Raw genomic sequence first — 17,069 nt, forward strand, 5'->3', positions numbered from 1 at the left:
CACCATGCAGAAGGGAAAAGAAATGTCTGGTTTCACCTGGAGTGTGGGGAGTCTCGGGAAGGGTGACACTGAGGGCTCTCCATGGGCTTGTGATCCCAACTCACCGAGCTTGGGCTGGGAGCCCTCACCTGCCTCTTGAGGCAGCAGGGGCAGATCCTGTCCCACTGCCCGAGTGCCCAGCCTACACTGAGGCTGGAGGAGAACTGAATTGATTGAGTCATACCTGTGGTCTATCTAAACTTCAAGAAAATAACAAATTCATGCTGGTATCCAAAACCCAAATCCATAGTTTCAACCTCTGGCAGGAGCAGCTCCAGGTTTGGGTTGAGGTGGGAGCTCACCTGTGGGATTCATGTGTCACTCTCAGTCTTTCAGATGCTAAAGCGTATTTTTAGCAGTCTGCTGAGCACTAGGAGCTGGGGACAGGGCAGGGACGGGTGTGTGTCCTGCTCCCGGGATGCTGAGGAATCCCTGTTCGGGAGGGGGCCAGTGCGCAGTCCACGGGCAGCTGGAGTGGATGGATTTGGAGATCCCTAAAAATAACTGGTCCAGGAGACACGAGAGAAATTCTCCAAGTGCTCGTCGCGCCGCGAGGCCCTCGCTGGCTGTCGGGCCGGCTTTGGTGACAGCTGTTGGAGTGGCCTCCGCGACCCCCTGGGTAATGCCTGCAGGGGGGCTGTGCGGGCAGGAGGCGAACGGCACCGGGGCCGCCCGGTAAGGGAGGGAGCCGGACCGGGGGGCAGAGGTGAAGTCTCGGGGTGGACACGCAGGAGGAGCCGCTGTCTCGGTAGGTCCTGCTGGGCGGGCACCCGGAACCATGGGGGAAGCGGGGGGCGATGCGCGATGGATACCGGGACAGCGGGGGGCGCTGGGCCCCCGTCCCGGTGTCACCGTCGGGGGGACCCGAAGGAGAAACAGGGCGGGGCCGGAGGGAGATGGATGCGCCGCGCGTGACCCAGGGACACGTGGCCGCGTCACGTGCGCGCCCCACCCGGCACGGGCCCGGCGCGTGCGCAGCGGCCCCCAGCGGCGGGGTCTCCCCTATGACGTAACGGCTCAGCAGGACCAATCAGCGGCGGAGGGGGGCGGGGCCTGGTGGCGGCGGCGGCGCCGGTCCCGCGGGTCCAGCGCGCTCCCGGTCCCGGTCCGGCCATGGCCCAACGCGGCGGCCCCGCCGTGCTCCCGGACAACCCCTTCCAGGACCCCGCGGCGCTGCAGGCTCGGCCCGGCGCTGTGCTGGACGGCTACAACCCCTTCGAGAACGACGCGGTGAGCGGCGGGGCCTTCCCGGAGACCGAGGCCTGCCCGTGCACCGGAGCTTCTTCCCGGGCACCGGAGCCCTCCCCGCTGCCGGCGCAGCCTCACCTCTCTTCTCTTCCCCTGCAGCCACCGCCGCCGTTCCAGACCCCTTCGGTAGCGCCGCCGCCCCCGGTACCGGCGGCCGCGCAGCCCCCGCGGAAGGCGAGTCCCACCGAGCCCCGCAGCTACGGCTCCTACGGTTCGCAGGTACGGGGGCAGGCGCCGCCAGGCCGAGCGGACCGGGGGGACACGGGAGCCGGCGGGAGCCCAGGGTTTGTGTCCCCCCCTCCCCAGGCCTCGGCCGCCGCCGCCACGGCGGAGCTGCTGAAGCGGCAGGAGGAGCTCAACCGGAAAGCGGAGGAGCTGGACCGGCGGGAGCGGGAGCTGCAGAACGCGGCCCTCGGCGGTTCCCAGAGTGAGTGGCTGCGGGGCTGGGGAGAGACGAGACCCCCTCGGATCTCTCCTCGCTCCTCCTCACCCCCTTCCGTCCACAGCGAGGCTCAACAACTGGCCCCCGCTGCCGTCCTTCTGCCCGGTGAAGCCCTGCTTCTACCAGGACATCCCCGTGGAGATCCCTGCTGACTTCCAGAAGACCGTTACGACCATGTACTACCTCTGGATGGGTGAGTCTCCAGGGAACCTCGGGGCAGCTTGGAAAAAGGTGGAAGAATGAATGTCCCGTGCTGCTGCTCTGGGGAAATTGGGATGAACAGGTGGTCTTGGGGATTGTGGGAGCCTGGCTCAGGCTCCTGAGTGCTGTCCTCCCCCTCAGCCAGCACCATTGCTCTCTTCCTGAACTTCCTATCCTCGCTCGCCTGGTTCTGCGTGGACCCCTCGTCTGGTTCTGGGTTTGGCCTCTCCATCCTCTGGGCTCTGCTCTACACGCCCTGTTCCTTTGTCTGCTGGTATCGACCCATGTACAAAGCTTTCAGGTGTGTCCCTGAGCAGTGTGCACCTGCTCCAGCGGGCCTCTGGCTCTGCGGGATGTGGTGGTTCCACTCGTGTCTCCTGCTTTAAGGAAGATTTGAGAGATTTCTGTGGCCTAACTTCACCCATCTCTTCCTTCCAGGAGTGACAGTTCCTTCAACTTCTTTGTCTTCTTCTTCGTCTTCTTTGCCCAGAACGTGATGTATGTGCTGCAGGCCATTGGCATCCCAAACTGGGGATTCAGGTGCGCCGTGTGCTGACCCTGGAAAGGCGAGAGGTGGGTGGGGGAGAGGGGAGCTGGGGCAACAGCCTCTTGTTTTGCAGTGGCTGGATCCTGAGCCTGATTGCACTGCGGACTAACACAGCCGTGGCTGTGATGATGATCCTGGTGTCCTTGTCCTTCACGGCAGTGGCTGTGTTGGGGATCATTATGCTGAAAAAGGTGGGTTAGGATCAAAGCCCGTGGCCCAGAGCCCTTCCTTTGGGGGAGCTTTGAGCCGTCTCAGCTCTGTTTACGAGGGGCCCGGAGCCCCAGCCCTGACCCCCAGCCCGCTCCTGCCCTTCAGATCCACTCTCTGTACCGCCGGACGGGTGCCAGCTTCCAGAAGGCTCAGGAGGAGTTTGCAGCCGGGGTGTTCTCCAACCAGGCTGTGCGCACGGCTGCGGCCAACGCCGCCGCGGGCGCGGCCACCAACGCCTTCCGTGCGCCGTAACCGCGGTGCCCGCCCTGCCCCGACGCACGCGGGCTCTTCCCAAGGAAGAGGAAATCCGAGTTGCACTTTCACTGGATCCCCGTGCATCTGCATCAGCTGTCAGAGGCTGCTTCATCCCAGCTTGGAAGTGCTGGTGCCTGAATCGTCTGCTGCTCTTAACCCCCTTTCCTCACGGACAGAGGCTGTTCTGGTTTGTGCTGGTCCCCTCCCCTCAGCAGACTGGGGGGAGCAGGGTGGGAAGTGCTGCGGCCGAGCCCTGAGCCTGCCATCGCCCTCCCTTCTAGCACCAGCTGCTGGGGGCAGGAGCCTCCTCGAGATGGCTGGAATGCTGCTTCCAGGGACTGGAATGGTCACTTGCCTTCCTTGTGCTCTCCTGTTTCCCCACCTGGTGATGACACTTGTGTGCCCTGGGGTGTGGAAAGTCCCCTGCCCCTGTGTGCCCAGGGACTCCCATGCTCTGCCAAGAATGTCATCCCCCTCTTCCTCCTGGGGCTTGCTCCAATGGGATGGGGATGGGCCTGGTGCTTTCCCCAGGGTGTCTGGTCCTTTTGTCCTGTCCTTTTCCCCATCCTCTCCCTCTCTCCAGGCCCAGGGATAGGCAGAGCTCAGGCAGCTGCTGCCTGTGGGGATCCTGCCTTTAGTCCATGTGGACCCCAAAGCCAGGCTGGATTCTGAGGAGCAGCCCTGGTGTTTACATGGCTCCCCTTTGCCTCCAGGGAGAGGTGAACAGCTCCTCCAGTCCCCCTCCCCACCCGCTTTGAGGACTGTGACCCTTTGCTCCCCAAAGCACCCTTCAGCCAGGGCCTTCACCCTCCTCGGGGGCTGAGCCAGTCCCTGTGCACAGCCCTGCATCCCCCTTACCTGCCTTCTGTCCCCTGTCCCGGTGTCCCTGGGGAGCCTCAGGACAGGTCTCATGCATTCTGCTTCACCCCATCTCCTCTCGGATGCTCCCGGTTTGTTCCTGCGGCTCCGGGGCTGGCGAGAGGCTTTGTGCCTTCAGCTGTGGGGGCCGGTGCTCTCCCCATCCCGCTGCGGCGAGGGCTCTTCTGGGAGTCCCCGCCTCCTTCGCTGCTCCCCGTGTGTTGTTCCCCGACTGCCTCCCGGTTTATTTAAGGAATAAATGAAGGTTCACTCTGTTCCTTCGCCATCTCCGTGCACCAAACTGGGCTGGGGGGTGCGGCGGGGCTGCTGCCGGTGTCGCAGCTCCCGGGGGCTGTGTGAGCGGACTACAGCTCCCGTCGTGCCGCACAGGGGCGGCCCCAGGGCGGGCGCGGCCAAGCAGCCGCCGGCGTGTGGGACCGTCCCCGCAGTTCCCGGCGCTCCGCCGCCCGCCTCCAGCTGCGGCCCCGGGCATCCCGGAGGGCGCGGCGGCGGCGATGCTCGGCCGCAACCTTCCTCCGGCCCGGCATCTCCGCCCGCTGCTCCGCACGGCGCCAGGGCTGTGGGGCGCGGGGCGGACACACCGCCGGTAGCCGCCCGCCCCTACCGGTACCGGCCCGGCAGCGGGACCCGGCCCTGCGCCCGCCGCCCGCGGAGGATGCTCCGGTCCGGACCGCGGCTCCCGCCTGCTGGCGCCGCCCCGGGGGCCGCGTCCCGGGCGGCGGCTCTCGGACCCCGCGGGGCGGGATGATCTCCCGGCGGGGGCCCGGCGCTCCACCGACGGCCAGGGAGGAGGCGGCGGTCCCGGGGCCGCGCTCCGTCTCCGGCCGGCGGCTCTAGGCCGGCCCCAGCCTGGGTACGCAGGGACGGGCGAGGTTGGTTCTGTTCTCCGCGGAGCTTCTGGCGGCCCTGGCTCCGCGTGGCCGTGGGCGCTGCCCGAGCCCCCCCGCCCGGGGCAGTGAAGAGCCACCGTCAGCATCCTCCGGCAGGCCGAAAGGTGGAGCCCGGCCCGTTCCCGCAGAGCGGCTGCTCCTGCTCCTCGCGGTCCTGGCGCGGTGCCGCCGGCTATCCCGGGGCTCCGGGGCCGGCCCCGAGCCGCCGCCCGCCGCGGCCATGCCCTCCCCCACTGATTCCAGCCGCTCGCTGACCGGCCGCAGCTCCCGCAGCCTCACCCACCTCCGCCTCCAGCGCACCTGGCTGCAGGTCCTGCTGGTTCTGGGTCTCGTGCAAGCCATCCTGGGTGTCCTCATCGTCACCTTCAGCTTGGTGGCGGCTACCATCACTCCGTCCACCAAAATCCGTCACTCCTGCCCGTCCTGGGCCGGCTTCTCGGTGAGTGTGGGGCCGGGGCAGCGCGGGGAGGGGGCTGCACTGCTCCCCGGGCCCCAGCGTGCCGCCGGTCCCAGGGGAGGGCAGCCCCGCTGCTCCCCCACCCCCTGCCCGTGGCTGCCGCGGTGCATTGTGGGAAGATCCCACGGCCTCCCCCAGGGTGACTCTGAGGGATGGGGACCCCCGAGCGCTGCGGGGAACTGTCCGGGGTATGCAGCCACGGGCAGGGAGGGGTGTTGGGGCACCACAGTGACGACAGGGCAGGGACCGGGTGGTGGCAGAGACTCTGCTCTGTCAGCTGTGTATTGGGGTGAGGGCATGGGTTACCCCATGGTATCCCTGCAGCACAGATTCTGGCCTGGGTTTGCTGCCCAGCCAGAGCAGCCCGCAGTCCCCAGGCCCTGAATCAGCAGTCTCTCCCATCTTGTGGCGCCAGGGCTGCTCCTACAGCCCCGCTGCTCCTGGGCTGGCTCCAGGCCTGCAGGGATCGGGAGACTCTGCCCATGGGCAGGGGCTGCTCGGGGCCCCACTGCCTAACAGACCCTTCTCCCCGTGCTCACCCCGGGGCTCGTGAATCTGCAGCTGGCACTGTCCGGGCTCGTTGGCATCATCTCCTGGAAGCGGCCGCTCACCCTGGTGGTAGGTGTAGGGGGGAACACCCTTCTGCAGGCGGGGGAGTCCAGGATGGGGAGGCCGAGCAGCCCCTCGTGCCTCCGGGTGCGCAGCCGCGTGTGCCGGCTCCCTGCTCCGCAGCCCTGCGCAGCCGGCAGCCCCTCTCCTCCTGCTGCAGATCGCCTTCTTCACGCTGCTGTCGGTCCTGGGCGTCATGCTGAGCCTCGCCGGCTCCATCCTGTCGTGCCAGAACGCGCAGCTGGTGAAGACCCTGGAGGCCTGCGAGAGGGTGAGGCTGAGCGGGCTCGGGCCTCCATGCACGGCTTGTCCCTGGCTGTGGGGCTCTGGGGACACGGGGAGCTGTGGAGCTGGGATGTGCTGGTGGCTCTCAAGGGATAGCAGGAGAGACATCCAGAGCTTCCTCACAGTGTTTCTTGTCCTCAGGAGAGGGACACATGCGTCTGCTGCCAGGCCCGCTCGGAGCCCCCACCCCCCTCCTGCAGCCAGCAGAGCGAGATGCTGACCATGTTCCCCAACCCCAACTGCCGGAGCATCCGTGTGGCGCTCAAGGTGGAGGACCAGGGGGATACAAGGGCTCCCTGGGAAGCGGCCGCACGCCCGGCCATGCTCTGCAGGCTCTGCAGCTCACCCCACTGCTCCCCAGGATCTCCTCTTCAGTGTCTGTGGCTTGACCATCTTCTCCACCATCATCTGCACGCTCTCTGCTGTCGTGTGCTGCATCCAGATCTTCTCCCTTGACATTGTCCATGTGGTGAGTCCCAGCTCTGGCCCAGAAGTAGACAGGGCTGGGGAGCAGTGGTCCCAGGCTGGGGTGGTCCCTGGGGTGCCAGGGCAGGACCTGGCCCCAGCCAGGTGCAGGTTAAAGCCCAGGATACACATCCTTTGCTGGATCTCTGGGGAGGAGGTCTCAGCTCTCCCCTCTCCCTGCAGCTGGTCCCACAGCGCTCAAGCTCTATGACATTGGAATGCACGTCCCCACCTGACACCTTTCTGCAGAGCATGATGGACTTCGATGAGTTTGTGCCCCCAGTGCCACCACCCCCCTACTACCCACCTGAGTACACCTGCAGCTCTGAGACCGATGCGCAGAGGTATTAGCTAGGAGCAAGGCTGGTAGGGAAGGGGGCCCGTGTGCCCACAGGCTGGGCTTGTCCCACCCAGCATGGCTTTTCTGCTCTTGCCTCTGCAGCATCACATACAATGGCTCCATGGACAGCCCTGTGCCCCTCTACCCAACCGACTTCCCCCCATCATATGAGACTGTGATGGGGCTGCGGGGAGACAGCCAGGTGGGGACATGGGGCCATGGGCAGGGGAGGCCAGGCAGGGTGGGCTCCTGCTCAGCTGAGCCCTGAGTGTGCTGTCCCACAGGCCACCCTGTTTGACTCACAGCTGACAGAGGGCTCCCACGCCTGCACCTGTGACCGTGTCCCCTCCATTGTGCTCAGTGGAGAAGGTGAGTGTCCCCCCCTGGCACAGCGGACAGGAGCGGAGCTGTAGCAGGTCTGGCTCTTCCTGGCAGCTCTTCAGTGGTGCCTGTCTGCTCCTTGCAGTATCCATGGACAGCGGGTCCCTGATCATGTCCGAGATCATGGACATCCCCGGGGACAGCAGCCCCTCGGAAGACTCGTGCCTGCTGGAGCTGCAGGGCTCCATGCGCTCCGTCGACTACGTCCTGTTCCGCTCCATCCAGCGCAGCCGCGCCGACTATTGCCTGAGCGTGGACTGCGTGCAGTGCAGCCACCACGCGCGCAGCCCCACGCTGGGCTTGCAGGGCCCCTTCGAGGAGACGCCCCAGCCCCGCGTGCGGGGCGAACGATCCTTTTCCTGCTCCACCGCGGAGCCTGGCCATGAGGGCATCTTGGTGGGGGGAGCCGTCACCCACAGCTGCAACCGGCTGGCGGGGCTGGCGCGCTGCGCAGGGCCCTGCTTCCCCGAGGTGCGGCTCAAGGACAAAGGCTCCTCGCTGCAGGGGCGCGGGGGTGGCCGCCCCACGGACACCGGCGCCGGCCGCCCCGGCCAGCCCCGGCGCAACAGCGAGACCTCCTGCCCCTCGTCCCCGGCCCCGGGGCTGGCCCCGCGCCCGCTCCTGAGGTCACACAGTGACCCCGGCGTCCCGATGGCCGGCCATGCTGGTAGGTAACAACGACCGTCGGGACGGGATGCGCGTGTGGCAGTATCTGTGCGGTGCAGCCGGGCTGTGCCGCAGGGTTTGGCTGTGTTTTTCTGTGGCCAGATGGGATTTGAGCCAGTCTGGGAAGGAAGGCGGGAAGCAGGGGAGGTCTGCTGGCCTGGGAGTAGGGGGATGCTGGAGGGTTGTGCTGCCTGGGGTCTGCACAGCTGCCGCGGCCTGAGGGTTCTCTCTGCTCTCAGCAGATTTCAGGGAAGTACTTTATACCAAAGCACTGGAGGAAACCGTGTCCGACTCCTCCACTGATACAGGTCAGGGCACTGGGATGTACTGGGATAGAAAGGGGACACGGGCGGGGGTGTCTGTAGCCCTCTCGGGATTGAGCTCACCCTGCTGGGGCTGGGACAAGGGGGTCCAATGGTGGGACCACTCCTGCTGATGGGGGATGGGAGACAGCAGGACCCGAGGCCTGTGAGGATAGGTCAGCTGGGAGAAGCACCCTAGGTTCTGACAGTGGGGACAGGTCATCAGGCCATCAGAACAGTGTCCTGGATGTGTTGAAGCAGCGTCCCAGGTCTGATGGTGGGGATGGATCTATCAGAACAATGTCCTGGGTCTGACACTGGGGACAGGCCCATCAGAGCAGTGTCCTTTGTCTGATGATGAAGAAAGGTCCATTAGAACAGTGTTGTGGGTCTGGCTGGAGCAGTGTCCCAGATCTGAGGGCAGGGATAGGTCTGTCAGAGCAGTGTCCTGTGTCTGATGATGAGGACAGGAATGTCAGAGCAGTGTCCTGACTGTCTGACAGTGCTCACTCTGCAGGGCTGTGCTCTGAGGCCTGCCTGCTCCGCCATTCCCACTGTGACTCCCCGCCGCTGCTCCGGGCCAGCTCAGTGGGGAAGAACAAGCTGCCGCCCTGCAAGAAGGTGCCGCAGCAGCTGTCAAAGACAACCACCCGCTCCCTGGGGGACCTCAAGGGCTACCGGGGCACCCGTGGGCTGGTGGCCAGGTTCCTGCAGAGACCCAAGCGCAGCCTGGCAGCTGGCATGGAGGTGTCTGGGCACAGCTTCCACGGGCACAAACAGGTGGGTTCTGGAAGCCACAGGGGATGGGCATCTCCTCCTCCCCAGAGAACTTCCATCCATGCTCTCCCTCCCTTCTGTCCCCATCAGCACCTCCACCCTGGCCCTTCCATGGTTTCCGTTCCCCTGCCACACCCCCATTGTGCTGGCACCCTGGCTGCAGGCAGAGCGTTCTTCCTGCTGCACTGTCCTTGCCCAGCCCTTCCTGGGGGGCAGCTCCTTTTCCTTGATCCCCACTAAAGCTATGGGTGGGAAAATCATGCCTGTTGCAATGGCTTTGGCTTTGCCCCTGAGTCACTGCTCCAGGAGGAAGTTGCTGGGACATCCCGGCAACTCAGCTTTAAGGGACACCGGAATCCTTGCGCAGCCTGGGAGGCCTTGACGAGAATGAGCCTGTCCCAAATGCCAGTGTGGGCGCGTGATGCACGCCTCTGCCATCCCTGTCACCTCTCCCCTCCTGCCCCGTGTGCCGCCTGGCTGCTCTGGAGCGTAGAGGGTTGAGCACAGGGGGGTGAGTGCAGCAGGATGCCATGGGCAACGGTGTCATGGGGAGGGCTGCCATCCCTGTGGCTGCAGCCTGTCCCCATGGGTTGCAGGTTCCCTGGAGTGCCTGGTCAGGTGCAGAGCAGCCCCACGAAGGAATCCACCTGCAGAGCTGCGGGGACCTGAGCTCCACGTCGTCGCTGCGCCGGCTCCTGTCCACACGCCGGCTGGAGCGGAGCCGCCCGCGGAGCCTCAGCGGGGCCTGCAAGGAGAGCGCGCTCTGAGGGCACAGCCCCTGCAGGGACCCTCTGCTGCCCGGTGTGGAGAGGGAGCCCCGCTCTGGGCTCAGCCCTGGACATTGCTCAGACATTGCTGCTGCCCTGGTGGGGCTGGGCCCTGTGCTGCTGCCCTGGGGGCTCGGCTGGGCCCCTTCCCCAAGCGGGGCTGGGGTGAGGGGCTGGTCCCCTGGGGTGTCTGCTGGGGGGCCGGGATGGCCGTGCCTGTTCCCCGCCTGTCTGGGGTTGGTGATACCTGTTCCGTGCCCTATCCCTTGTTCTGGACATGCCTGTCCCTTGCCCTGTCCCTTGTGCCAGCTGTGCCTATTCCCTGGGATGGCCACGCCTGTCCCCTGCCCTGTCCCATGTTCTGGCTGTGCCTGACCCACACACTGGCCATACCCTGTCCCCTGTGCCAGCCGTGCCTGTGCCCTGGGGCAGCCGTGCCTGTCCCCTGCCCTAGCCATGCTGTCCTTTGCCCTGTCCCTTTGGCTGGCTATGCTGGCTTGATCCCTGATCCCTTGTGCCAGCCATGCCTGTCCTCTGCCCTGTCCTCTCCACTGGCCGTGCCTGTCTTCTGCCTTGTTCTTTTGGCTGGCTATGCTGGCTTGATCCTCGGTCCCCTGTGCCAGCCGTGCCTGTACTCCAGGACGACCTTGCCTGTCCCCGATCAGTCCCCTGTGCTGGCCTGGTCCCTGGCCTGCTGTGCCAGCGTGCCCGTAGCCCGGAACTGCCATGCCTGTCCCTGGCCCTGTCCCCTGAGCTGGCTATGCCTGTCTCCTCTCCAGCCCCGGCCGGTCGCGATGCCGGTGCCCCGCGCTGGCCGTGCCCGTTCCTCCCCTCCCGGCTGCGCCCGGGCCGGGCTGCGGGGCCAGTCCCGCGGCCACTGCCCCTCCCTAGAGACCGAATAAAGGTGGTCGCCGCCGCCCACGGGGCCAGTGTCACGGGGCGGGCGGGACGGAACGGGGCGGGGCGGGCGATCAGCTGACCGGTCACGGGGTGGCGGGTCCCAGTTTCCCGGCGGCGGCTGTGCGGGACGAGGCGGCCGGTGCTGTCGGGGCGTGGGGAGGCAGCGGGGGTGGGGACCGGGACCGGGACAGGAACCGGGACCGCGACCGCCTGCGCCTCTCAGGGAGGCGGCGGGGGAAGCGACCCCGCGCCCACGCGGTTATCCCGGTTCGCGATCCCAGAACCGGCGCGGGGGAAGGGCCGGGCCCGGGCCCGCCCAGAGTCCTCTGCCGCATCGGTGTGGGCGGGACTCGCTGCCCGGGAGCCCTTAAAGGCAAGGCCGGCGGCGGACCCGGTGCTGCAGGGCCGGCTCCGAGCGCACCGGGGGCGGCGGGGCCATGGGGGCCGGCAGTGCCCTGTTCTGGCGGCTCCTGCTGGTGCTGCTGGCCCTGCACCGGGCCGCAGGTGAGCGAGGGGGGCTCGGGGGCAGGCGGTGGGTGGAGGGGACGGGGGGCCCCGGGCGGCCTGGGGCAGCCGATGGACCGGAATAGGAGAGGAGGGAATACCTTGGGAGCCCGTGGTCGGGGATGCCCGAGTTGTCTGGGGGTCCGGGGGGAGTATGGAGGGAGGTGCCGAGGTGTGGAGCTCGGGGGGGCAGTGGCGTCACCCCCGGGGCAGGCGAGAGAGCTGGCAGGGACATGTCCCTGAGGCTGCCTCCACCACCCTCCCGTGCCCCCCAGGCGCCCGGCCTTGCAGCCCCAAGTATTTTGGCCTTGGTGCCATGGTCTGCGTCTGCAACACCACGTACTGTGACACGCTGGACCCCGTGGTCCTGCCGGCCGTCGGATCCTACGTCAAGTATGAGAGCAGCAAGGCCGGCAAGAGGCTGGAGCGGAGTGAGGGGAGATTCCTGCACAGACTCTGTGCCCTAGGTACTGCCACGGATGGCAAGGGTGGGTGGACCCTGCTGCAACCCACCATCATGCTGGGCTCCCGTCCCTGCAGATGTTGTCCTCAGCCTGGACATGACGCAGCGGTTCCAGAAGGTGAAGGGTTTTGGTGGTTCCATCACCGATGCAGCTGCCATCAACATCTTATCCCTGCCAGAAAAAGCACAAGATCACCTGCTGCGCTCATATTTCTCTGAGGAAGGTAGGGTGTCAGGGAGACAGGTGGGATGGTGACAGAGACTATGGGTGCTGGCATGTCTTGGACACTTCATGTCCCACTGTGCCTGGCAGGGCTGGAGTACAACCTCATCCGGCTCCCCATGGCCAGCTGTGACTTCTCTCTCCATGCCTATACCTACGATGATGTCCCCTATGACTACGAGCTCACCCACTTCAGCCTGCGAGATGAGGACACGAAGCTGAAGGCGAGCGATGGGAGGGAGCAGGGTGGGGTGGAAGGTCACAGGGGCCGAGCTGAGTCGGCCTCTCCACCTCCTCCTGCAGATCCCCCTCCTTCACCGAGCCTCAGCCATGAGCAAGCAGCCACTGTCACTGTATGCCAGCCCCTGGACCTCCCCCACCTGGCTGAAGACCAGCGAGTCCTATGTGGGGAAGGGGACACTGAAGGGGCAGGCAGGGGACAAGTACCACAAGACCTGGGCCAACTACTTTGTACGGTGAGGAGTGGCTGGGCCAGGGGTCTGTGGTGATACCTGAGGGACTCTCAGTGGTGCCACTGGGGGCTCCTCATGGCTCACCCCTTCTCGCCCACACCAGGTTCCTGGATGAATACGCCAAGCACAATGTGACCTTCTGGGCAGTGACAGCAGAGAACGAGCCCACGGCTGGGCTGATCAACAACTACCCCTTCCAGTGCCTGGGCTTCACAGCCGAGCAGCAGCGGGACTTCATTGCTCAGGACCTGGGCCCAGCGCTAGCCAACAGCTCCCACCGCCACATCCAGCTCATCATCCTGGATGACAACCGGCTCCACCTGCCACACTGGGCCAGAGTGGTGAGTGTGGTGGGGGCATGTGCCATCATGGTGGCCTGGGGCAGAGCCCCTGTGCCTGTGGGGGGCTTGGGTGCTCTGTGCTGTGGAGAGCTAGGCCTCTGGCTCTGCCCCATGGGATTGACTCTTGTCCCTGCTAGGTGCTGGAGGATGAGAAGGCAGCTCGCTACGTCCATGGCATCGGCATCCACTGGTACCTGGACTTCATCGGTCCCATAAAGGACACAGTATTGCCCACTCATGAGCTCTTCCCTGACTACTTTATCCTGGCCACGGAGGCATCCATTGGGTCCCATTTCTGGGAGCGGAATGTGATCCTGGGTTGTTGGGAGCGTGGTAACCAGTACAGCCACAGCATCCTGCTGGTGAGGCCCCTGTGTCATCCCTGTGTGCTGGGCCCTGGGGAGGGTTGCTGGTGTTGGGCAGGCATCTGAAGTGTCCTATTGCAGAATCTGAACCACTTTGTGGCCGGCTGGACTGACTGGAATGTGGCCCTGGATCTGGAGGGGGGCCCCAATTGGATCAAGAACTATGTGGACAGCCCCATCATCGTGGACAGCAGTGAAGGCATCTTCTACAAACAGCCCATGTTCTACCATATGGGACACTTCAGGTGTGTTGGAGCCCACAACATGTGCTAAGTTGCCTGAGCTCCAGCAGCAGCTTGTCCTGAGAGAAGCAAGGCAAATTTGGCTTGAGAGGAGCTCTCCTGGGGTCTGACTCCCACCCTGAGGTTGCTTCTCATTTGTTTGTTCAGTAAATTCATCCCTGAGGGCTCCCAGCGTGTGGCGCTTGTCGCCTCCAGAGAGTCCAAGAAGACAGCGCTGGAGTACACGGCTTTCCTGCGCCCTGATGGGGCTGTGGTTGTGGTGGTTCTGAACCGGTGGGTGATGCAGCCCAGCCTCCCGTGTGGGACCCCCATCCTGTCAGCCCTGTGTGGGACCCCACCCCACTGGGTGCAGGTGCTGTCGGTCTGACCCCCCTGCTCTTGCCCCCAGGTCCCTACAGGACATCACCTTTGGGCTGGCGGACACCGTTGGCCTCATTGCAACTGTGGCTCCGGCCAACTCCATCCAGACCTACCTGTGGCAGCGGAAGTGATGGGTCTGAGGTGCCCGTGGCGGGCCAGGGGCTGGACACAGCCAGGCCAGACGTGCAGCCCCAGGTGCCCGCAGGCTTGGGCCAGGCTGTGCAGGGGAAGGGGCCCCAGGGGCTGCGGCAGAGCTGGAGTGGGCCAGGCCGGGGACACCATGCATGTGCAGGAGGGATAGAGGCACCAGTGCCCCTCAGGGTGGAGACCCCACAGGCTGTGAATGCTGTGTTCTGCTGTTCCAACATTAAACACGCATGCTGCCTTGATGGCTGCAGCTGGAAGAGAAACGTCTGGGTCCCTCCTCTGCTCCTGGGCACTGTGGCTGGGTGCCACCCCAGCATGGAGCCTGCTGGAGTCTGGCGAGCAGCGCAAAGCACCTGGAGCGTCGAGGGACAGCCCCTCTCCGTGTCCACCCCCTGCCCTTCTGCCCACCTCAGCTCCCCGTGGGGCTCACCCTGCTGAGAGATGCTCCAGGCATGAATCTTCTCCCAGTTCCAAGTGTGCACTGCCTGGCTGGGGCTGAGCAGAGCCCGGGTGTGCTCCTGCTGCCTTTGGGGACAGGTTTTAGGACCTAGCAAGTGGCTCAGGACTCACCCTGAATGCAGATGCTCTGGGTGCTGCATCAGGAGCAGGGTCAAAGCAGTTGGACGCCCCCCTTGATGGAAGGGCTGAGCAGGGATTGCGGCCAAGCCTTTAACTTTCTGTGCTTTTCCTGCCAATCTGGAGCCTGATCTCAGGCCGGGGGCTGTGTGGGTCATGTCTCTCCTAGACCAAGGACCCTGAGGCCGGGGCTGGAGACAGGGCCAGCTTCAGGAGCATTGCAGCATGTGGTCTCAGGGTCCCAGCCAGCTCTGGCTGAGGTCAGGGCAGTGCCAGCTGCTCCTGGGACTTTTCTGGGCATGCTGCAGCAGCCCTGCCTGGAGCCTGCTGTTCCCTATGGGGGCTGAGCTGAGGAGTCCCCGCTGTGGTGAGGAGAGTGGGGGGGTGCACCAGCGGCTCAGCACCCACCACAGATCTGGGGTGGCTTGAGCAAGTGGGGACAGGACCAGGAGTGGGTGCTGAGTGTGGGCGCACCCAGGAAGGAGGGAGGAGCTGGCAGGGTGTGAGAGCAGGAGATTAAGGCAGGGAGGTCATAATTTCAGGGCGAGGAAGGCGTTGGGGCCCCTGGGCTGATCCATGCAGGCAGGATGTGCCCAGGGGTGCTGTCAGGACTGACAGCCCCAATGCTGCGTGGGCTGAGTGCAGCCCAGGCGTGGTCAGCGAGTGACAATGTCACCCTGGGACACTGGCACGCCACGGAGCCACAGGGATGCTGCTCCTGGGACCCCACAGCTCCGGGGGGTGCCGCCAGAGTCCTGGGGAGAGTACCCAGCTCCTACCCCGAGGCTGTTTGTATTTGTCCACAAGAGGGAAATATTTCTCCAGGATCATAACTGCAGCAAGTCCTATCCTCATCATCCTGCTCCCAGCATCCCACCCCCGGTGCAGGGCTGCTCCCCCACCTATTTCTTACTTACCTGCCCTGGTTCTAACATCTGGTGGCCAGATGCTGAATCACTCTGGTCCACGTGCCCTGGTCCCTGCGCTCGGCTTGGTGCTGAAGGACCGACTGGCTCTGGGATAAATGTAGCGGGGGCGAATCCTCCGACGTCGCTGGGCTTGGCTCGGCTCATTAATTCTTGTGCAAAGCCTTGGCTTGTTTGGGGCTCACAGTGACTGGTGGCTACTGGGGTCCCGCAGCAGCTGGCCTGGAGCCAGTGATCACCCTGAGGACTGTCCCCACATGCTCTGGGCTGGGGTTCCACTGCTGGGAAGGAGTTGCTGTGGTGCCACACTGAGGCTCTTTGGCATGGATGTTTACAGAGTTGTGATCCCCAGAAAAGTGACTCAGCCCGGCTCCATGTCCCTCGCTCTCCATCCACACTGTCCTGGCTTAGGGACAAAATTCACTTTTTGGCTCCTCTGATGGCTCCTTTCACCCCATGTCCTTGACCCTGTCGTGGAACAAACCCACCTGTACACTGCAAAGGGCGGTCACACGATGCCACGAGGCCCCTGCGACCCCCAGGAGCTCCCCATATTTGGAGATTGGCTGCAAGAAGCAGCTTTGGGGGCTTGGTGGGGCTGCCTGGTATCTGCCGTGCCAGCAGCTCCATGCAAGGCGTTGCCCGGCCCCTGGGTCTCACTTTTCCTGCTCAGCAGGACACTCTTATCAGCTGATGTTGATAAGGATGAGCTCCAGCAGCCTCCGCAGTGTTTTGCTTCCAGGAGCTGTGGGACCTGAGCCAGCTGGGGGGCTGATGGGGGGCAGGAGGAACTAAACCTTGGAATGCAAAAGGGTGAACGGGGTCATCCTGGATGGCTGGAAGTGAGCTTGGAGGTGGCTGATTGCCTTAGGAGCTATTAATCCCTCGCCAAAATTGAGGCTCATTAGCCTGGGTGTAGCAGGTGGGTCACGCCTTAATCACACTTGGAGGTGGGAGATCCACAGCACAGAGGGACAGGGCTCCTTCCTGGGGCACCTGTTTGTCCCATGAGATGTAACCAGGGGCTACCTGGCCCCATCTGCCCCAGCCCCAGTGGCAGCTGGCCCAGGTGTTGCATTGCTTAGCTCCCAGAAGAGGTGTGGAACTGTGGCAGGTCCTGTAGCAGGGCAGTGCTGGGGGTAGGAAGAACTTTGATGAATTGGATTGCCCCAGAGCTGCATCTGATATGCCAGAAATGGAGAAAATTAGTCATGAAATGCTGCTCCACCCATGGAGGGAAAGCTAACGGAGCAGTTTAACCCTGTGCAGGGGAGCCCCAACCTGGTGATTGATGCTCCAGGCCAGCGGAGCTGTGGCTGGGGTCTGGCCACTCTCCATTCCCTGGGCCACCCCTGTGTGGAGATGCCAAGGATGTCCCCACAGTGATGGGTACTTGTCCACAGGAGTGGGAACATCCTGGGTGGTGGAACCAGGTGGGGTCTGCGTGCCCAGGTGAGCTGGCCCAGTTCAGCCTTGGCTCACTGGGCTGGAGGGTCACTCTTGGAGGGGTAGGGAGTGTACTGGCTTTGCTCCTGGTGTGGTGTTGGGACAGCAGAGTTCCCTTTGAGTGTCCAGCTGCTGTTAACAGCCAGAGTGCAGTCCTGCTTGCCCAGGAGCTGGGTTATTGCCTGTTTGCTGTCACTGCTGCCACCTTCCCCAGCATGTGCAGAGTCACAGAGATGATGCCAAAGGCTTGGGCAGGGAATGCCAACAGCCCCAGCTCCGATGTGGCCACCTCTGCTGTGCCCTTATGGTGCCCTGAGCTGTGCAGCCATATTCACTGAACTTG

The 17,069-nt window shown here is 64.6% G+C and overlaps 3 protein-coding genes across 3 annotated transcripts; all 3 read left to right on the forward strand.

Moving 5' to 3' along the window:
- Nucleotides 1-1,135: 1,135 nt before the first annotated feature.
- Nucleotides 1,136-4,075, forward strand: SCAMP3 (secretory carrier membrane protein 3). The gene is made up of 8 exons (XM_083879211.1): nucleotides 1,136-1,269; nucleotides 1,387-1,506; nucleotides 1,594-1,714; nucleotides 1,794-1,922; nucleotides 2,072-2,231; nucleotides 2,369-2,470; nucleotides 2,551-2,668; nucleotides 2,793-4,075. The coding sequence occupies exons 1-8, from the start codon at nucleotides 1,153-1,155 to the stop codon at nucleotides 2,937-2,939; spliced, it is 1,014 nt and encodes a 337-aa protein (XP_083735337.1). The 5' UTR covers nucleotides 1,136-1,152; the 3' UTR covers nucleotides 2,940-4,075.
- An 856-nt stretch (nucleotides 4,076-4,931) lies between these two features.
- Nucleotides 4,932-9,760, forward strand: ENTREP3 (endosomal transmembrane epsin interactor 3; the record flags this gene model as incomplete). The annotated part of the gene is made up of 12 exons (XM_083879018.1): nucleotides 4,932-5,150; nucleotides 5,730-5,786; nucleotides 5,938-6,048; nucleotides 6,204-6,329; nucleotides 6,424-6,531; nucleotides 6,711-6,871; nucleotides 6,970-7,069; nucleotides 7,152-7,236; nucleotides 7,334-7,915; nucleotides 8,154-8,222; nucleotides 8,734-8,996; nucleotides 9,590-9,760. 12 exons carry the CDS (start codon nucleotides 4,932-4,934, stop codon nucleotides 9,758-9,760), a joined length of 2,052 nt encoding a protein of 683 aa, XP_083735144.1.
- A 1,052-nt stretch (nucleotides 9,761-10,812) lies between these two features.
- GBA1 (glucosylceramidase beta 1) lies at nucleotides 10,813-14,033 on the forward strand. Its single transcript, XM_083879019.1, has 10 exons — nucleotides 10,813-11,164; nucleotides 11,440-11,631; nucleotides 11,705-11,851; nucleotides 11,941-12,074; nucleotides 12,154-12,326; nucleotides 12,427-12,664; nucleotides 12,802-13,026; nucleotides 13,111-13,274; nucleotides 13,419-13,544; nucleotides 13,660-14,033. Exons 1-10 carry the CDS (start codon nucleotides 11,098-11,100, stop codon nucleotides 13,760-13,762), a joined length of 1,569 nt encoding a protein of 522 aa, XP_083735145.1. The 5' UTR covers nucleotides 10,813-11,097; the 3' UTR covers nucleotides 13,763-14,033.
- Nucleotides 14,034-17,069: the final 3,036 nt, after the last annotated feature.

The sequence above is a fragment of the Zosterops lateralis genome (genome assembly GCF_965231275.1).
Source record: "Zosterops lateralis genome assembly, chromosome: 27".
NCBI classification, from domain to species: Eukaryota; Metazoa; Chordata; class Aves; order Passeriformes; family Zosteropidae; genus Zosterops; species Zosterops lateralis.